We start from the raw sequence: 20,208 nt of genomic DNA on the forward strand, positions 1-20,208 counted from the left end.
GCATCACACAGGGCTTTGATATAACAACTGGGCTTTGTTTTAGGGCAGGGCAGGATAGGTTAGGGGAAGTGTGCCGTCTGTAAGCTGTAATATAACAACTGTGCTTTTTGCTTTCTTAGGGCCAGGTACAGAGGATGTCACACAGGGCTTTAATATAACAACTGGGGTTTGTTTTAGGGCAGGGCAGGATAGGTTAGGAGAAGCGTGCTGTCTATAAGCTGTAATATAACAAGTGTGCTATTAAAATAGGCTTCCTTAGGGCTGGGTACAGAGGGCATCACACAGGGCTTTAATATAACAACTGAGCTTTGTTTTAGGGCAGGGCAGGTTAGGTTAGGGGAAGCATGTTATATATAAGCTCTAACATAACAACTGGGCTTCCATATCAGGCTTTCTTCGGGCTGGTTACAGGGGGCATGTTACAACTTACCTGTAATATAACACGTGTCTATATTTAGCTTCTTCAGGGCAGGTTAGGTTAGGGAAGGCATGTTATCTATAAGCTGTACTATAACAAATGTGTGCTTGACAGGGGAGGGCAGGGTAGGGGCAGCATGTCAAACTAGGCTGTGACATAATGGTGGTGCTCGACAGGGTACGGCAGGGTAACATATGGCGCTTGACAGGGTAGGGGCAGCATGTCAAACTAAGCCATAACATAACAGTGTCGCTCAACAGGGTACGGCAGGGTAACATATGGCGCTTGACAGGGTAGGGGCAGCATGTCAAACTAGGCTGTGACATAATGGTAGCGCTTGGCAGGGTAACATAACAGCGCTTGACAGGGGAGAGCAGCGTAGGGGCAGCATGTCAAGCTAGGCCATAACACAACAGTGGCGCTCGACAGGGTACGTCAGGGCAGGGTTGGCATGTCACTCTGGGCTGTACCATAACGAGTGTGCTTCTTTACAGGGCACTATTGCATGGGCACTATGCAAACCAGCAGGAACGACAGTATGCATCCTATTTCGAAAGGAGAATACCAGAGATTAACAGGTAAAGGAGAGGAGGTTTTGCATTTCTCAGCGTACCAAATGTGTCTATAATTGAACTACCTATTGGGGGGGTTTAAGGAGAGAGGTTACTAGTGTATAATTAATGAAGCTGCTGTTAATATTTACTTACTTAACTGCTTGCTTACCTGCTAATACCTTACTAATGTACCTTGTGATGTGTGGGTAACTTAGCTGTTTTAATGTACGTTGATGTTGTGTGTTTATCTCGGTTTTGGTTTCACGCCATTTTTACCTCCTGTGTTGAGCTATTTCTTTGTTTGCTGTAATTTTCTTGGCCTTTCGTTCTGTATTTGACCTTTTTTTCTCTTCCTTGTCTCATTACCTTTCTCTTGACCTTTGTTTTAAGTACTCATGTGTTTTTCTTAGTTTTCTTTATCTCTACCTTCTATGTCAACCTTTCTTTTTGATCAGTAATTTTCTTGTTTTTTTATTCTATACTTGACCTTTTTTCTCTTCCTTGTCTGATTACCTTTCTATTGACCTTTGTTTTAAGTACTCATGTGTTTTTCTTAGTTTTCTTTATCTCTACCTTCTATGTCAACCTTTCTTTTTTCAGTAATTTTCTTGTTTTTTTATTCTATACTTGACCTTTTTTCTCTTCCTTGTCTGATTACCCTCTATTGACCTATTAACTGACCTTGATTTTAAGTACTCATGTGTTCTTATTTTTCGTTACCTTCTATGTCAACCTTTCCATATCTTTTGCATTTTCTCCTATATTTTCCTTCTCAATGCCCCATACATCACTCATTATCACTTTTTTTCCTTTCTCTTTAACTTATATATCATCTAAAACATACCATGCTTCTAAGACTCCATATCTCACCTCCTCCTCCTCCTCCTCCTCTCCTCCTCCTCCTCCTCCTATAACATACCCTGCTTCTAAGACCCCATATCTCACCTCCTCCTCCTCCTTCTCCTCCTCTTAAAACATACCTTGCTTCTAAGACTCCATATCTCACCTCCTCCTCCTCCTCCTCCTCCTTCTATAACATATCCTCCTAAAATATACCTTGCTTCTAAGACCCCATATCTCATCTCCTCCTCCTCCTCTTAAAACATACCTTGCTTCTAAGACTCCATATCTCACCTCCTCCTCCTCCTCCTTCTATAACATATCCTCCTAACCTCCTAAAATATTCCTTGCTTCTAAGACCCCATATCTCACTTCCTCATCTTCCTTCTCCTCCTCCTATAACATACCTTGCTTCTACGACCCCATATCTCATGTCCTCCTCCTCCTTCTCCTCCTCCGACAGAGACTACAATGGGTATCTGAACATGGCCAAGCAGTTGAAACACATCGCTGACGAGGAGACGGACCGCTCGATGCAGGCCATGAAGTACCTGGAGGCAGCGCTGTACTTCATCCTCAGCGGCAAGGCCATGGAGACCGATCACGACACCTCCGCCTCACTCACCATGTACAAAGACACACTCAATTTTATCAAGTGAGTACCTGGGCTGTTGTTGTGTGGGTGAGTGGATGAGAGGTCGTGTGGCTGGTTATGTGGATGAGTGGGTGGAAGAGTGGAGGAATTTGTGACTGGTTGACTGACTGACTAGCTGGTTGAGTATGTGATTGGACCGAGGTTGCCAGATTGTCGTACTCAGCTGCTTATATTTCCCGACTTCTGACCCAAAAACTGTCTCGTGGGCCCTAGTACCGAGATTCATATATAATTAGCATTAAAACAGTTAATTCATGACATTTCTCGGCTATAGTTAATGCGTCAGAAACCAGTAAATGCTATAATCTGAGGATGACATCTGGGAACGGTGGTTTGGACTGACTGGGTATGCAATTGACTGGGTGACTGACTGACTGACTGAGTTACTGGGTATATGAGTGGATATAGGAATGGGCTAGCTGATTAACTGGATTGATAGATGGCTTTGTAACTGTATGACTGGTTAGGTAGATGAAAGGCTTTGTGACTGACTGGCTAGGGAAGAGGGTCAGTAGCTGGTCTGTCTGCCTGTCTGTTGATGTGTACTCTTAGCTCAAGCACTCCCTCCCTCTCTCCTCCAGGTGGGTTTCCTCTGTCTTCAGGAGAGAGAACCAAGAAGGGTCCATCAACGCTAAGCTGGCCGTCATAAGGTGAGTGAGGGCCATTCCTCTCCCTCTCCCTCTTCCTCTGTTTATCTCCTTTTGTTATGCATAGGATGGGGAAGAAGGGAAGAAGAAGGGAAGGAAAGGAAAGAGAAGTGGAATGAAAGTTTGGAAGAAAAAGAAGGGAAGGAAAGGAAAGAGAAGTGGAATGAAAGTTTGGAAGAAAAAGAAGGGAAGGAAAGGAAAGAGAAGTGGAATGAAAGTTTGGAAGAAAAAGAAGGGAAGGAAAGGAAAGAGAAGTGGAATGAAAGTTTGGAAGAAGAAGAAGAAGGGAAGAAGGAAAGGTGGAGGAGGAGGAGGAGGAAGAGGAAGAGGAAGTAGAAGAGTAATAGATTGGTGGGCAGTTCACTTTGCCTTCTCGTCTTCCTAACTCATTCTCTCTCTCTCTTTTTTTTCTTCCTCCCTCCCTGTCTTTTTTCCTTCCTTTGCTGTCTCCTATCAGTCCAGTTTGCCTTCTGTCTTCCCTACTCTCTCTCTCTCCCTCTCGCTCTCTCGCTCTCTCTCCTCCAATATTCATCTCTTGTTTATCATGTGCTCTCTCCCTCCTCTTCCTCCCTGTCTTTTGTTTACCTCCTTTCTTGCTGTATTTGATGTTGTTTACTTCTTTGTTCTCTGCCTCTCTCTCTAACTCTCGTGCGTGTGTTCGTGTGTTACAGTTTGCGGTGCCAGAGTCTGCTGTCGCTCAAGATCTACCAGATGCGGCGGTTTGAGCACAAAGACAACCAGAGACAGCTCAACAGGTACTTCCAGGTAAGGTGTTGAGCGCTCTCGTTGGGTGGTTGGTGTCAGGTAGGGAAGATTTGCAACACTGTCATTCCTCACCCTTGACTGCTGCTTACTTCTGTGTAAGAAAAAAAGAAAAAAAGGTCAAGGAAATAATAAATCAAAATAATAATAAATATGATAACAGAAATGAAGGAAGCCAAAGGTTCCATTGCCCTTAGTGTGTATGTAGGGAGGTATGGATATAGTGATGACCTCACTGACCTCTTGACCTCCTCCTCCCCCAGAACCACAGCAAGACCGCAAACCTGGAAACCGGCAGCAGCAACGGGCAGCAGTGGGGGGGCCAGCGGGGCGGCGGCTCCCCCTCGCACCCCTCCCAGACCCCCTCCCCGGCCGGGTCCGTGGGGTCTGAGGGGTCGCAGTCCTCAGGCTACACCACCAGTACGGAGGGCACGCGCTCCAAGGGCGGCAGCGCGGCGCCCCCAGTGGGCCACACGCCGCCCCACCCCCAGCCTCCCCAGGGGGCGCACGGGGCGGTGTCGGTGCCAGTCAACATCCACACCCTCATCATGAAGCAGAACTACCTGTCCAGCCAGCTGGCCTCCGCCCTGGACATGTGGATGGAGGCTGACGAGTACGTGGCCAAGAACAACATCAAAGGTGAGGCGGAGCTGTTGTGTGTGTGTGTGTGTGTGTGTGTGTGTGTGTGTGTGTGTGTGTGTGTGTGTGTGTGTGTGTGTGTGTGTGTGTGTGTGTGTGTGTGTGTGTGTGTGTGTGTGTGTGTGTGTGTGTCCCTCACACTCACAGTGGCTGTCCTTTCAGACTTCTTTGATGAGCTGGACCACCAGGCGAGCCCCCTCACGCTGCACTCCTCGCTGCCGGAGCTGGTGATGTACGTGCAGTGTGGCCTGCACCGCATCAGGGCCTAGCTCTTGCCCCCGCCCCGGGAGCTGCCCCCCCTCCCCCGCACAGGGGGGCGCCCCGGGTGCCGGGGTGCGCGTCCCACGCCGCGCCCATGCCTTGTTAGTGGCAGTGAGGGCCCGGGGCGGCCGAGTGGCGGCCCACTACTGGATCCAGATACTCAAGGAAACTCTCATTAGTTACAGTAGTGTAGTGCAATCAGACGGTGTCAAGTTATCGTGGGTCGTCTTGGGCGGCGGCGGCCGGGAGCGTCGCCGCCCCGCCCTGGTGAGTGTTGCGTCGCCGTGGTGCGCGGCCCAAGACCCCAACGTTTGGCTTCCTTGTGTGACAACTGTGATGCCTTATCATTAAATTTAGTTATGAATGGTTTTATACAGATAGTCAACATTTTTTTATTTTTCTTTTGTTATACTTCCCACCCAAAATGTACAAATTTGCTGAGAGGTCCATAAATGTGAAGACATTGCCTTGTGTGCTCACGTGAAGAGCGGCCCCGGGCGGGGCAGGCATGGGCTGCCCCGCCCCATGCAGCCCGGGGCAGGGCCAGGGCCAGGAGGCTCCGCTGCTGGCCGCAGGACAGGGCCAGGATGCCTTGGCCGGCCTCACAGCCAGGCCGCCGCCGCCGCCGGCCCAGACGCTCGTCAGCACGGAGAAGGTCCTCGCCAGATATCTCAGCCGGGGCGTCGAGGCGCTGAGGCGGCCGTGTTGGCCTAGCTCAGGAACAGCACCTTGGCAACACCGGCGTCGCCACAGGGGCCGGCGAGGCGCGGCGCTCCTGCCTGGCCTGGCGACCTTTTTGGCAACTCTTTGTGGCATGTACTGAGCACACACTCCCTGCCAGATGTATATTTTTGTACATATTGAAATTTGATAATGGTACTGACCATAATGGTGTTGCGACAGAGTACTTTGTACTGGGCTTTAATTCCCCCGAAAACCTTAAACTTTTGTAAGCAGCAAAAGTTGATAATTTGAATGGCAATGTTTCATTTATTTTGTCCGGTCGGGCAATATTGTTAAGTATACTTAATTTTATCGACGCTCATGTGCTCGTTATAGACGATATAAAGTTGATATTTGTACTTGTAGTCCCAATCTACGACGAACCAGGAACGCACTAAATTATTTTGTCACAAACGATGGGACGTGCTCCCATCCGCCGCGGAAGGCCGCCGTTCTGCTCTGTTTCCCGTGGTCGTCTCCGACGCGCCAGGCCCGGTGCCGCTGGACCCCGGCCCGGCCCGGCCCCCGTCCTGGCAGCTGGTTCGCTACAAGTACGTCGGCGGTGCTGCCGCCGCTGGTCTCTGTGATGACCGCAGCAACACAACACATGTCCTGTCTTCTGCCTTGTCACTTCCTCATCCATATCACGAGAGTATTGTTCATTTGTTGTATAGTGTTTCATCTCATCACATCCACACGGTGAGCTTCTTCCTCCTCGCTGTGGCTCGGGGCGCCGGCCATCATTGGTGTTTTCTCCTTCCTTTCCCGAGGCGGCCCCGCCCCGCACCCCCCGCTGCCCGGTGAGGGTGGCAGGGTGGGGGTGGGGCAGGGCCTCGCCGGGGATGCAAGCTGCCGCTGCTCCTGTCCTGTCAGTGTCCTGTCTTCCCAGCTGCCGCCGCCTGTGTTGTGTTGTGTTCCTTCCTCCTCTGTTGTCATTGGCAAAGCCAAAGCTGGTTTATATTATCTAAAGTCTGTTAGTTCACTGGTTCTTCTCCTCCTCTAAAGTTGGACCTTTGAGTTCAGTATTGTTTGTAAATTTATTTATTTATTTAAAGTGTTAGCATTCAATATTTTATTTAATGTACTGAAATGTTGGTGCAGGTAGAAATTGTGTCCTTGGTGAAACAGGGTACTGCCGGGTGGCCGGGCCCAGCGCGGCCTGGCGGGGGGTGGTGGTGGTGGTGGTGGGGCATGTTGGGGCCAGGGGGGTGGCGGTGGTGGTGGGGGTTTAGACAATACGTATATGCACAAAGTTATGCACACTGAAACACCAAGATTTGTGTCAGCACATGAGAATCACTCCGCCGCAAACACACACACGCACACACACGCACACACACATGCTCTAGCCGAAACACTCAAATACTCGTACATATAGGAATACATACACCTTCATAGCAACACACACACACACACACACACACACACACACACACACACACACACACACACACACACACACACACACACACACACACACACCGCCACCTCCCGACATCACGATTGAAATTTCTGTAACGTGTCCTCTACCATTGAGTTGGTAATGCAGTTATTCTTTTTGTTATTGTTGGACGCCGAGCTGCTGCGTCCGCCGCGTAAATTTGTTGTGTTGAAGTGCGGATGTCCCTAAAACTTGGGTAGTAGTTGTTGAAGGTTGTAAGGGGGAATGTGAGGCGGGAATACTAGTTGAAAAAGTACTATAAAATGCGTTAATAACAAGTTTATGAAATGATATTGTGGATTTTCTCTTGCTTCCTCCTCCTCCTCCTCCTCTTCCTTGTCCTTGTCATGTTCTGAAATCTCTCTTTCTCTCTCATAAGACCAGCTATAGAGTTAAACATGTATAACTCGTAGTAGCGATAAACCCAAGAATGTATCGGAATGTATCATACTGACGACGAAACCGAAGACTTTTTTTTATTTTATTTTTATTTTTTTTATTTTTACGTAGCGAAAACACACTCACCAGGAATACAAAAGCGTTCGACAGGAAACCGGAACCGAATGACACTCCACTCGACAAACGCCACCCCAGCCACACCCCAGTACCTCCAGGGGGGGGTTGACGATTAGGGGGGGATGCGCCTCTCACCCCTCGTCGCCCCCCTTCTCACCCTCAAAACATATCCTTCAGCCAGCGTCGCCAGCCCAGCACCATGTTCCTCGCCCGGCCTGTCACCCCAGTCCTCCCTCCCTCGCATAGGCTCGCGGTGACCTTGTCCTGCGAGTCGCCTCCTCTCCTACAGCTGTGGTGCCGGTGTCAGGGGGTTGGGGTGTTGCGCCCTACACTGTAACGCCGCCATGGGCCATACCGACATCTGTGGTGGTGTGGTGGTGTGTGTGGGTGGTTGCCATATGCCTCCTCGCCACCTCCACCACCACTCCAATTTGGCAGTGGTGGTGGTGGTGTTTGGGTGGTAGCTACATGCCTCCATCACCACCACCACTGTCTGTTGGTAGTGGTGGTGGTGGTGGTGTTTGGGTAATAGCTGCATGCCTCACTACCACCATCACCACCACCACTGTCTGTTGGTAGTGGTGGTGGTGGTGGTTGCTGTGTGAGTGATAACTACATGCTGCACCACCATCTCCACCACCACCACCACTGTCCAGGGCTGTAGTGGTGTCCGTGGTGGGTGCCGTGCCCCCGCCCCCCCTGCTGCCGCACCTCCACCACCACCTCCATCAGAAAGTGTCCTTCCTATACTCCAAACTCGTACTTTATTTATGATGACCTAAGTAGTGTATCATTTCTGTGTTGGGCACCTTTTGTTGAGGGACCCAAAAGCTGTACAAAAGGACAGTCTTATTTCAAATCTATGCCAAGATTGTATCTACAATAAGTAAATGAATAATAACACATGCACAGTTTGCTGTTTTACAGATATATCATGTAAATAATAAAGTATTTCTTATGTTTATTGACTTTATTATGTAACACTCGAATAGATATATGGCTAAGTGGTTTTTTATTTTTTTTATTTACTTTATTTTTTTACAATAAAGGACAAAATAAAGATAAATTAGAAAGCCTGCATGCGGCACTGCTGCACTAAATAGCTGATGGAGGAGACCAATGTCATAATAGGATAGGGAGGTGTAGATCCTGATGCTAGTATTTGTTCATCTTCAAATTTGCTTTCTTCCTAGTATCTACGATGCCACGGCCACACTCACACCACAGTTAGTCTGTGTCAAGCTGGTGATAAGTAAATTTTTCACCAACTCTTCCACATCTTCAACATCAAAGATAACTCTTGACTTTACGATGTCTCTTTCTTCGCTGTGTCTGGAGGTAAGGATTTTGTTTTTTGAGCACTTATGTATTTCTTCGGTCTAGGCCTTTCCAGGGGTAGTTTTATGACCCTGGTGGTAGTTTGACCCTTCCTCTGTGCCATGAACCTCAAAAAACACTCATGAAAAACAGATTGATCCCCTCTTTGACCTTTAGAAATAGTTGATGTGAGAAGCGATGGTGTCTTAAAATACAACCCCTACTAGGCCCCAAAAGACTCCTGAAAAAATGGCTATATGTCTTGCATGGGGGGACCCGTAGCAACGTTTGGCGCCAACGCGGTATCTGTTCTCTGCTCTGATTGGCTGACGTGGGTCTTGCTGTGCGCTGATTGGCTGAGAGTCCTGCCCCTTTTCTCTCGAGCTCTCTGATTGGTCGGCACCTCTACTTCAGGCGGCCACGTGGCAATACCGCGTCCTCCTTCACGGCGTGGCTCCGCGGACGCGCTATTCTTTTCGCCTTTACGAGCTTCCTAGGGCCGCGAGCAGTGTTATGCAAGGTAAGACAGTGTTAGAAGATATTATTCCGTCACTAGATATACATTAAAGCTGTGTTACGAGGCTGTGGAAGGCTGTGTGACGTCTTAATATGTGGGGATGACTTGCCGGGAGGCTGACACACGCTCTTCTTTTTGCCTTTACGAGATTTCTAGGGCCGCGAGGAGTGTTATTTGCGGTAAGACAGTGTTAGAAGATATTATTCCGTTACTAGATATACAATAAAGCTGTGTTACGGGGCTGTGGAAGGCTGTGTGACGTCTTAATATGTGGGGATGACGGGCGCGGAGGCTGACACACGCTATTCTTTTTGCCTTCACGAGTTTGCTATGGCCGCGAGGAGTGTTATTTGCGGTAAGACAGTGTTAGAAGATATTATTTCCTTACTAGATATACAATAAGGCTGTGTTACGGGGCTGTGGAAGGCTGTGTGGCGGGGATGACGGGCGCGGAGGCTGTCACACGCTATTCTTTTTGCCTTTATAAGCTTCCTATGGCCGCGAGCAGTGTTATTTGAGGTAAGACAGTGTTAGAAGATATTATTTCCTTACTAGATATACATTAAAGCTGTGTTACGGGGCTGTGGAAGGCTGTGTGACGTCTTAATATGTGGGGATGACGGGCGCGGAGGCTGTCACACGCTATTCATTTCGCCTTTACGAGCTTCCTAGCGCCGCGAGGAGTGTTATTTGAGGTATAAGACAGTTCAAAGTTCAAAGTGTGCCAGATGTGTGACAGGGGTGTGGACGAGACTGTGCAGCATGTAGTGGGAATGCAAGAAGTATGACAGGGAGAGAACGAAGATGATATATGTGTTTCTGAGCGAGATGGGACGTGGAGTGAACGGGAGGACGGCAAGGGAGTGGATGGTGGTGCTGCTGGGGCTCAGTGGAGAGACGAGTGGACGAGTGATTGAGGCAGTGAAAGAGTTCTTGGAAGGCATGTGATTGATTGATTGATTGATAGTTTATTGTTGCAGGTAAACAACAAGGGAGAAGGGAGGAACATGCCATCCCAACCCCCAGGCAGGACAGAGTGTGGCGTGCAAGATGTAGGGAATGATATCTTGCCCCGAGAACATTGACTTCCCGCATGTTTTTGTTTTCTTTTCACCTTCTCCCTTGTTGTTTACCTGCAACAATAAACAATCAATCAATCACAGGAGCTGCCGATACAAAGGCCTGGCTGGGGAGAAATCCCGAGCCACCTGTGACATCAAGATCAAGATCAAGATCAATCATGGAGGTAGAATTGGTGGAGTCGACACGGCCCGCTTATCCCATTCATTGAGGTGAAGCCGACGAACTGTCAAATTTACGGCCAAAAGATGGGGGTGGGCGAACCTGGCCGAGCCCATTAAGAGGGAGCCTGACCTGATAACACCTGACACCTGGCCGTAAAAATGACAGCTCGGGCGGGTTCACTTAACTGGGCTGATGTCGACTCCACCAATTCTACCTCCATGGTTCAAAACAAGGGTGATAAGGGACGGTGAGGGTCGTGTCGTGCTGTGTTGAGCCTCAAAAATAATCGTTCCCCGGCCCTGACAACTTCTGGTGAGGCTCAAGAATGGGTGAGGAGTGCGTGTGGTGTGTGTCTATGGGGTGGTTAATAGGAGAGAGGAAATTAATAACCGTTGATGAGGTTTCAGGGCTTACCTATGAGCAGCTAACGGGGAATTAAGAATATTATTCGGACAATTTACAGTTTAACCCAACCAACGATTTTCTGACGTGGTTAATGTTTTTCTGGTGATAGATGTTGTGAATTGCATGATTTTGTACCTCAGTTCCGTCGCAAATGTCTACTTTTCGAGTTATGCCTCTTTACAAGTTATGCCTATCCCCTGCCCTAAACGATCTTGGGGAACCTGAAGGAACGACGCTGACACTCAAGGGAACAACGAGTACGAGCGAACTTGAACCTCTTGTACCCATGACTGGAGCAAGCTGGAATAGTCAATAGCTGTAATGTCCGCTGCCTCTTAACCCAGTAGCTGCAGGGATCATGTTTCTTAATGGTCCCTCTAAGCAAGAAAAATGAGAAAAAATCATCACACACACAAACCATTTCATAATATATATCAAAGCATTTGTGATCAGTTTATGTATCATTTATCTTGGGCGGTTTATATCATGGCACAAATTTGGCCCTTCGCTGGTACACGGTAAAGCCACAAATTTGGCCCGTCGCTGGTACACGGTAAAGCCACAAATTTGGCTCGTCGCTGGTACATGGTAAAGCCACAAATTTGGCCCGTCGCTGCTAATTACAGTAAAGCCACAAATTTGGCCTGTCGCTGTTAAACACGGTAAAGCCACAAATTTGGCCGTTACTGGTACGGTAAAGCCACAAATTTGTCCTGTCTCTTGTACACTGTAAAGCCAAAAATTTGGCCTGTCGCTGGTACACGGTAAAGCCACAAATTTGGCCCGTCGCTGGTACACGGTAAAGCCACAAATTTGGCCTGTCGCTGGTACACGGTAAAGCCACAAATTTGGCTCATTGCTGCTACACGGTAAAGCCACAAATTTGGCTCATCGCTGCTACACGGTAAAGACATGTCAGCCAGTCCAATGTGTCTCGTATTTTGTGGGAGCAGTGAGTAGCGGGCTTTATTTTTCATCATCGTTTCCTTTTTTTTTTGCCTTTGAACTGTTTCCTCTACTGTAAGAAAAACAAAAAAACAAAACAAGGAGGCTGTTTGTATCCATTAATTCCTCTCCCTCAGGTGTGATGGCGCTAACGAGGTTCCGGGAGGTGTTCCAGGTGTGTCGGGCTTTATTTTTCATCATTGTTTCCTTTTATTTTGCTCTTGAACTGTTTCCTCTACTGTCAAAAAAACAAAACAAAACAAAAAAACCCTCTATCCATTAATTCCTCTCCCTCAGGTGTGATGGCGCTAACGAGGTTCCGGGAGGTGTTCCAGGTGTGTCAGGCGGCTGTCATTGGCATGGTGCACGTCCGCCCCCTCCCCGCCACCCCCCTCAGCCGCCACTCTGTCCGCCAGCTGGTGGAGAAGGCGGTGCAGGAGGCGGAGCTGTATGTGGATGCCGGTGTGGTGAGTGTTATTTTTTATTTGTGTATTTATTTAACTTTTTTGTCTCATTTTTTTGTATGTATTTCTTCTTTTTTTCTTTCTTTCTCTCCCTTTCTTATTTTTATTTATGTATTTATTTTACTTTTTTGTCTTTTCATTATTTTTTTTGTATATATTTCTCCTTTTTTTTTATCTCTTTCTACCAAGTCATAACAAATAACAACAACAACAACAGATATGAAAGAATGAAGATGCTGGTAAACTCTTGCATAAGGGAATGGGACAGCTCACCCATTACACTGCTTTTAACAACAACAACAACAACAACAACAACACTACCTCTCCCCTACAGGATGGGCTACTTGTCGAGAACATGTTTGACCTCCCATATGTGAAGGGAGGTCAGCTCGGGCCGGAGGTCGTGGCCTGCATGACCCGGGTGTGTCGAGAGGTCAGGAGTGTCACCCCCTCATCGCTGCCTTGTGGAGTGCAGGTGTGTGGAAGAGAGAGGAGGAGGAGGAGGAGGAGGAGGTGAAGGAAGTGGTGTTGGTGCTGGAAGGAAAGAAAGGAGGAGGAGGAGGAGGTTGTTTAGAGAAGAAGTACTGGAGGAGGAGGAAGAGAAGGAAGAAAGAAGATAATACTGGAGGAGGAGGAGGAGGAGGAGGAGGAGGAGGAGGTTGTTTAAAGAAGAAGTACTGGAGGAGGAGGAAGAGAAGGAAGAAAGAAGATAATACTGGAGGAAGAGGAGGAGGAGGAGGAAGAGAAGGAAGAAAGATAATACTGGAGGAGGAGGAGGAGGAGGATAGAGTAAGTAGGAAGCAGAAATGATGATAGTCAAGAAAGAGGAAGTATAGAATAAAGAAGAGGAGGAGGAGGAGGAAGGGAAGGAGACGGAAGAGAGGAAGAGGAGCTGGAAATAAAGAAGAAGAAACAGGAGAGAAAATAAGATCAGAGAATCTATATTTTTCAACCTTCCCTTCCCTTCCTCCCTGCACCTCCCTTCCCTCCCCTTTTCCTTCCCTCTCCTCACAACCTTTTTCCTCTCCCTTTCCTCTCCTCCTCCTCCCTTCCTTATTAGACCAGAAAGAGAAACTGAAAAAGAAAAGAAGAAACAGGAGGAGGAAAAACTTGGATAATTACATATGTGCTTTTTCACCCCCTAACCAAACCATCCTCCCCCCTTTCAGATCCTGGCAGGGGGCAACCACGCAGCCCTGGCGGTGGCTCAGGCGGCGGAGCTACAGTTCATCAGGGCGGAAGGGTTCATCTTTGGCCACCTGGGGGACGAGGGATGGGCCGAGGCGTGCGCTGGGCCACTTCTGCGCTACCGGAAGGCCATTGGGGCAGAGGGGGTGATGGTGTTGGCCGATGTGAAGAAGAAGCATTGGTGAGTGTGGTGATGATGGTGGTGATGGTGATGGTGGTAGTGGTGATGGTGGTGGTGATGGTGGTGGTGGTGATGGTGGTAGTGGTGATGAAGGGGTATAAGGTGGTGATCTTATATGGAGGTGATGAAAAATGGTGATGAGGAAAGTATAAGGGAATGGTGGTGGTGGTGGTGGTGGTGGTGGTGATGATTTTTCTCTGCTCTTCTTTTTCTTGTTGTCTTTTTTTGTCTTGTTTTCTTTTTTCTTCCTATTTTTCTTATTTTTCTTCTCTCCTTTTTTATCATTATTCTTCTTGTGTTTCTTCCTCTTGTTCTTGTTTTTTCTTATGTTTTTTTCTTCTTTTTATGTGTTTTTCTTTTTGTTTTCTTTTTTCTTTTTCTTCTTTTTTCTTCTTTTTGTTTTTCTTCTTTTTGTTTTCTTTTTCTTCTATTTTCTTCTTTTTGTGTTTTTCTTCTCCCATTTTTGTTTTCTTTTTCTTCCTTTTCTTCTTTTTCTTCTGTGGGAGAAAAGGGAAGACAGTAGATTCTGATGCATGGTCTTCCTCCTCCTCCTCCTCCTCCTCCTCCTCCTCCTCCTCCTCCCCCCAGTGCCCATGCCATGACCTCTGACCTGGGCATTGGTGAGACAGCTCGGGCTGCCCAATTCTTCCTGGCGGACGGTGTGGTGGTGACGGGGGCTGCCACAGGGGCGGAGGCTGACCCTGGGGAGCTGATGGGTGAGTGGGGGGAGGGGGAGAGAGCTTGGGGAGATAGGAGGAGGAGGAGACAAAGAGAGAATTGAAATGAAGGAGGTGGAAGAGAGAGAAGGAGGGAGAGGAGGAGGAGGGGGAGAGGACATGGGAAGATAGGAGGAGGAGGAGGAGGAGGAGACAGAGGAAGAATGGAAAGGAAGGGGAAGGAGGAAGATATAAGGAGGAGGAGGAGGAGGAGGAGGAGAAAGAAGATAAAACTGGAGGAAATGAAGGAGGAGGAGGAGGAGGTGATGTTGGAGGTAAAGGAAGAGAAGGAAGAAAGAAGGGGAGGAAGAGGAAGAGGGAGAAGAAGGTAGGAGAAGGAGGAGGAGGAGGACATGAAGAAAGACGAAGAAGAAGAAGAAGGAAAAAAAATGAACAGAAATAATGACAATATTTTCTCATCATTATTATTATTATTATTATTATTATTATTATTATTATTATTATCATTATCATTATTATTATTACAGAGGTGCTGGAGAGTGTGGACCTACCTGTGTTAGTGGGCTCAGGTGTGACGAGGGAGAACGCACACACGTACACACACGCACACGGCCTCATCGTGGGCTCGTACTTCAAGGAGGGAGGCAGGTGAGAGAGAGAGAGAGAGAGAGAGAGAGAAGAAGAAGAATGATGATCAGAACTTAATACAACCTAGCACAGTGAAGGGAAGGAAAGGAGAGAATGAATGTAAGGAAAATGAGGAAAAGGAGAGAGAAAGGAAGGGTGTGAGGAGGGAAAGGAGAGAGAAAGGGAGGATGCGAGGAGGGAAAGGAGAGAAAAAGGGAGGAGGGAAGGAAAGGAAAGGAAAAAAGTGAATCTTAGAAATGAAATACTGAAGAAACAAAGAGAAAATCATCATACAAACCAATATACCTTTCCCCCCTCACAGGTAACCACACTAATTAACTTCACCTTACCATTGCATACACAGGTGGGCGGGTGAGCTTGAAGCGGCGAAGGTCAAGCAGTTTACAGACCACGTGAAGAGGCTCCGAGAGGGATGACGCAAGCAAAGGTGATCGACTGACTGACGACACAGGTGGCTAACGAGGGAGGTGACAGGTGGTGACAGACAGGTAGACAGGTAAACAGGTGCACACAGATTAATAGGTAGATATATAGACAGATTTATACACAGACAGACACAGATAGACTCCACTCACACAGCTCTCTTTGACAGACTGGAGTTTAAGGCTCTTCGTCTCAGCAGCTCTCCTCCTCTTACTGATACTCTTCTACCTCTTAAATTCTGCCGCCATGTTGCCTCTCTCTCTATCTTCTATCGATATTTCCACGCTGACTGCTCTTCTGAACTTGTTAACTGCATGCCTCCCCCCCTCCCGCGGCCCCGCCACACAAGACTTTCTACTCAAGCTCATCCCTATACTGTCCAAATCCCTTACGCAAGAGTTAACCAGCATCTTCACTCTTTCATCCCTCACGCTGGTAAACTCTGGAACAATCTTCCTTCATCCGTATTTCCTCCTGCCTACGACTTGAACTCTTTCAAGAGGAGGGTATCAGGACACCTCTCCTCCCGAAATTGACCCCCTTTCGGCCACTCCTCTAACTCTTTTTAGGAGCAGTGAGTAGCAGGCTTTTTTTTTTTTTTCATTTGTTACGTTTTTTTATGCCCTTGGACTGACTCCTCTGCTGTAAAAAAAAAAAAAAAAGAAGAAAAACAGACATACATATTTACACACAGACAGACAGACAGACACATAAATGAATATTGTAGAGAGAAAAAGACTTATAAACAGACAGACAGACAGACCATGGAGAGAATTTGACCAAGAAAAGCACACACACACACACACACACACACACACACACACACACACACACACACACACACACACACAGACAGACAGACACATAAATGAATATTGTAGAGAGAAACAGACTTATAAACAGACAGACTGACAGATTATTGAGAGAATTTGACCAAGAAAAACAGACAAACACATTTACAAACAGACATACAGACAGATATACAGGTGACATTCCATTATCAAGTACTTATATACCTGTAATTACCTAAGACCTGTTAATTAGTGCCTTAATTATCTTTGTACCTAAATGAAGTTCTATCTACCTCTGTGTTTGTGTGTAATTACCCCCCCCCAACCCTAATTAGAGAGAGAGATAGAGAGAAAGGAGGAAGGCTTGGGTTAGGTAATTGAGGGTCGTTAGGGATTGCAAGGTCGTTAAGTTGGGTAATTAGGTCTTAAGAGGTCATTTGATCGTTCTGATACTAGGGTCAGGTCAAATTGTAGGATATTTAAATTTTTCTTTTTTTTTTTCCTTTTAGGGATAGCAAGATCATTAAGTCAGCTAAATAGGTCAAGAGGTCATTTGATAGTTCTGTTTATAGTGTCAGGTCAAAATTTAGGCCTTTTTTTTTTATTTTTTTTTTTTTTAGGGATAGTAAGATCATTAAGTTTGCTGATTAGGTCAAGAGGTCATTTGATAGTTCTGTTTATAGGGTCAGGTCAAATTTTAGGACTTTTTTTTTCTTTTTTTTTTTTAGGGATAGTAAGATCATTAAGTTTGCTGATTAGGTCAAGAGGTCATTTGATAGGTCTGTTAATAGGGTCAGGTCAAATTTTAGGACCTTATTTATTTATTTTTCTCCTTTTCCTTTTTTTTAGGGATAGTAAGATCATTAAGTTTGCTGATTAGGTCAAGAGGTCATTTGATAGTTTTGTTAATAGGGTCAGGTCAAATTTTAGGTCCTTATTTAATTTTTTTTCTCTTTCCTTTAATTTAGGGATAGCAAGGTCATTAAGTCTGCTAAATAGGTCAAGAGGTCATTAAATAGTTCTGTTAATAGGGTCAGGTCAAATTTTAGGACTTTTTTTTCTCTTTTTTCCTTTTTTTTTTAGGGATAGTAAGATCATTAAGTCTGCTAATTAGGTCAAGAGGTCATTTGGTAGGTCTGTTAATAGGGTCAGGTCAAATTTTAGGACCTTATTTAATTTTTTTTCTTTTTTTTTTAGGGATAGTAAGATCATTAAGTCTGCTAATTAGGTCAAGAGGTCATTTGATAGTTCTGTTAATAGGGTCAGGTCAAATTTTTGGATTATCGTACTCATAGACACGTATTTACTGGTTTCTGGCCCATAACTGTTGCCAAGAAGCACCAATAATTAACATATAAACGATAACCATATATGTAGGCAGTTATTTGGGTGATGAAAGCAGTTTATGAGGCGGAAATCGGCAAACATGAGGCAGAGTACGACAATCTGGCAACGTTGACAAGCATCCACCAGGCGGCTGTCACACGTGTTTGACCAGTGCAATATTCCTTCCTCATTTTCCTTTCCCGTGGCCGCGTCAGGCTCGTCAGGAGGGTGAGACTTGGCATGAGGTGAGTTGAGGGTCTTGAGGATACATGGTGAGGGTGAAGGGTCTGGGGAAGGTCTTAACGAGGTGATTTAGTGGTTAATGATGAGGTGACTTATGTGTCAGAAGATGGGACCAGGGAATCATTATTTTTCTGGTTTTATTCATTTATAAGGTTGATTTAAGCTATTATTTATTATGTGAGGTGAGTTGAGGGTCTTGAGGATACATGGTGAGGGTGAAGGGTCTGGGGAAGGTCTTAACGAGGTGATTCAATGGTTAATGGTGAGATGACTTACGTGTCTGAAGATGGGACCAGGGAATCTTATAATTTTTCTGGTTTTATTCACTTATAAGGTTGATTTAAGCTGTTATTTATTTCGTGAGGTGATTTGAGGGTCTTGAGAATATATGGTTAGGGTGAAGGGTCTGGGGAAGGTCTTAACGAGGTGATTTAGTGGTTAATGATGAGGTAATTTGCTTGTCTGAAGATGGGACCAGGGAATCATTATTTTTCTGGTTTTATTCACTTATAAGGTTGATTTAAGCTATTATTTATTACGTGAGGTGAGTTGAGGGTCTTGAGGATACATGGTGAGGGTGAAGGGTCTGGGGAAGGTCTTAACGAGGTGATTTAGTGTTAATGGTGAGATGACGCGTGTCTGAAGATGGGACCAGGGAATCATTATTTTTCTGGTTTTATTCACTTATAAGGTTGATTTAAGCTATTATTTATTACGTGAGGTGAGTTGAGGGTCTTGAGAATACATGGTGAGGGTGAAGGGTCTGGGGAAGGTCTTAACGAGGTGATTTAGTGGATAATGATGGTGACTCGTGTCTGAAGATGGGACCAGGGAATCATTATTTTTCTGGTTTTATTCACTTATAAGGTTAATTTAAGCTATTATTTATTACGTGAGGTGAGTTGAGGGACTTGAGGATACATGGTGAGGGTGAAGGGTCTGGGGAAGGTCTTAACGAGGTGATTTAGTGGTTAATGGTGAGATGACGCGTGTCTGAGGATGGGACCAGGGAATCTTATAATTTTTCTGGTTTTATTCACTTATAAGGTTAATTTAAGCTATTATTTATTACGTGAGGCGAGTTGAAGGTCTTGAGAATATATGGTTAAGGTGAAAGGGTCTGGGCAAGGCGTGAACGAGGTGGTTTAGTGGATAATAGTGAGGTGACTCGGGTCGGGCAGGGAGGCGCCGAGGCAGCCATGTTATCAGCGTTGCCAGACTGTCGTACTCGGCCCCTTATACTTCCCAACTTTCTACCTCAAAACTGTTTTCTGGGCCCCAATAACGAGACTCATTTATAAGCATCGTTAAAAGAGTTAGATCCTGATATCTCCTGGCAATAGTTAGGCTTCAGAAACCTGTAAATAGTATACTCTGAGTACGATAACTTGGCATAGGTGTATGGAGTGAACACAGGAGTCGTGGGTTCGAATACACACAGGAATGCTTCAAATTAAAACGAATACATACAGGAATGCTTCAAATTAAAACGAATACATACAGGAATGCTTCAAATTAAAACGAATACACACAGGAATGCTTCAAATTAAAACGAATACATACAGGAATGCTTCAAATTAAAACGAATACACACAGGAATGCTTCAAATTAAAACGAATACACACAGGAATACTTCAAAGTAAAACGAATACATACAGGAATGCTTCAAATTAAAACGAATACATACAGGAATGCTTCAAATTAAAACGAATACACACAGGAATGCTTCAAATTAAAACGAATACACACAGGAATACTTCAAATTAAAACGAATACACACAGGAATACTTCAAATTAAAACGAATACACACAGGAATACTTCAAATTAAAACGAATACACACAGGAATGCTTCAAATTAAAACGAATACACACAGGAATACTTCAAATTAAAACGAATACATACAGGAATGCTTCAAATTAAAACGAATACATACAGGAATGCTTCAAATTAAAACGAATACACACAGGAATACTTCAAATTAAAACGAATACACACAGGAATACTTCAAATTAAAACGAATACACACAGGAATACTTCAAATTAAAACGAATACACACAGGAATGCTTCAAATTAAAACGAATACACACAGGAATGCTTCAAATTAAAACGAATACACACAGGAATGCTTCAAATTAAAACGAATACATACAGGAATACTTCAAATTAAAACGAATACCATGCAGTTCGAATACACTGAATTGTTTTTACTTCGAATACAAATACGAATACTTTTTCAAGGTATTCGCATCAAAATGAAGATCGTAAAAGGATGTATATTTCCCGGCCGGAGGTATTAGGTTATTGGAGTCATTTTTATTATGAATACAAGGGAGAACATGACGTATTAGGCTATGTAACCCAATCCTCTTAATGCTATAA

The 20,208-nt window shown here is 45.6% G+C and overlaps 2 protein-coding genes across 22 annotated transcripts in view; both read left to right on the top strand.

Moving 5' to 3' along the window:
• The window catches only part of LOC127010095 (AF4/FMR2 family member lilli-like), an 83,339-nt gene extending 74,921 nt beyond the window's left edge, over positions 1-8,418 (top strand). For 18 of the 19 annotated variants that reach the window (XM_050883925.1, XM_050883914.1, XM_050883922.1 and 15 more), the window contains 6 exons: positions 913-996; positions 2,276-2,467; positions 3,049-3,117; positions 3,786-3,879; positions 4,140-4,515; positions 4,678-8,418. In XM_050883925.1, the coding sequence (XP_050739882.1) occupies positions 913-996; positions 2,276-2,467; positions 3,049-3,117; positions 3,786-3,879; positions 4,140-4,515; positions 4,678-4,784 (922 nt within the window). In that variant the 3' untranslated portion in view covers positions 4,785-8,418. The remainder of the gene's footprint in view (positions 1-912; positions 997-2,275; positions 2,468-3,048; positions 3,118-3,785; positions 3,880-4,139; positions 4,516-4,677) is intronic. The other variant, XM_050883917.1, reaches the window with a different exon arrangement.
• A 2,111-nt stretch (positions 8,419-10,529) lies between these two features.
• LOC127010098 (uncharacterized protein F13E9.13, mitochondrial-like) lies at positions 10,530-16,555 on the top strand. 3 transcript variants are annotated; one of them, XM_050883934.1, is made up of 8 exons: positions 10,530-10,847; positions 12,023-12,060; positions 12,183-12,352; positions 12,684-12,824; positions 13,519-13,718; positions 14,307-14,434; positions 14,923-15,043; positions 15,387-16,555. In XM_050883934.1, exons 3-8 carry the CDS (start codon positions 12,188-12,190, stop codon positions 15,457-15,459), a joined length of 828 nt encoding a protein of 275 aa, XP_050739891.1. In that variant the 5' UTR covers positions 10,530-10,847; positions 12,023-12,060; positions 12,183-12,187; the 3' UTR covers positions 15,460-16,555. The 3 variants fall into 3 exon arrangements, with proteins under 3 accessions (XP_050739891.1, XP_050739889.1, XP_050739890.1); XM_050883932.1 differs by lacking the exon at positions 12,023-12,060 and having other exon boundaries at positions 10,530-10,864; XM_050883933.1 differs by lacking the exon at positions 12,023-12,060.
• The last annotated feature ends 3,653 nt before the right edge of the window (positions 16,556-20,208 follow it).

Source organism: Eriocheir sinensis, chromosome 42 (genome assembly GCF_024679095.1).
Source record: "Eriocheir sinensis breed Jianghai 21 chromosome 42, ASM2467909v1, whole genome shotgun sequence".
Taxonomy (NCBI): domain Eukaryota; kingdom Metazoa; phylum Arthropoda; class Malacostraca; order Decapoda; family Varunidae; genus Eriocheir; species Eriocheir sinensis.

Bases quoted from the DNA above. Each gene is read 5' to 3' on its own strand.
- LOC127010098 (XM_050883932.1), top strand. The intron at 12,353-12,683 runs GTGAGTGTTATT...TCTCCCCTACAG, and splicing joins TGTATGTGGATGCCGGTGTG to GATGGGCTACTTGTCGAGAA. The intron at 14,435-14,922 runs GTGAGTGGGGGG...TTATTATTACAG, and splicing joins TGACCCTGGGGAGCTGATGG to AGGTGCTGGAGAGTGTGGAC.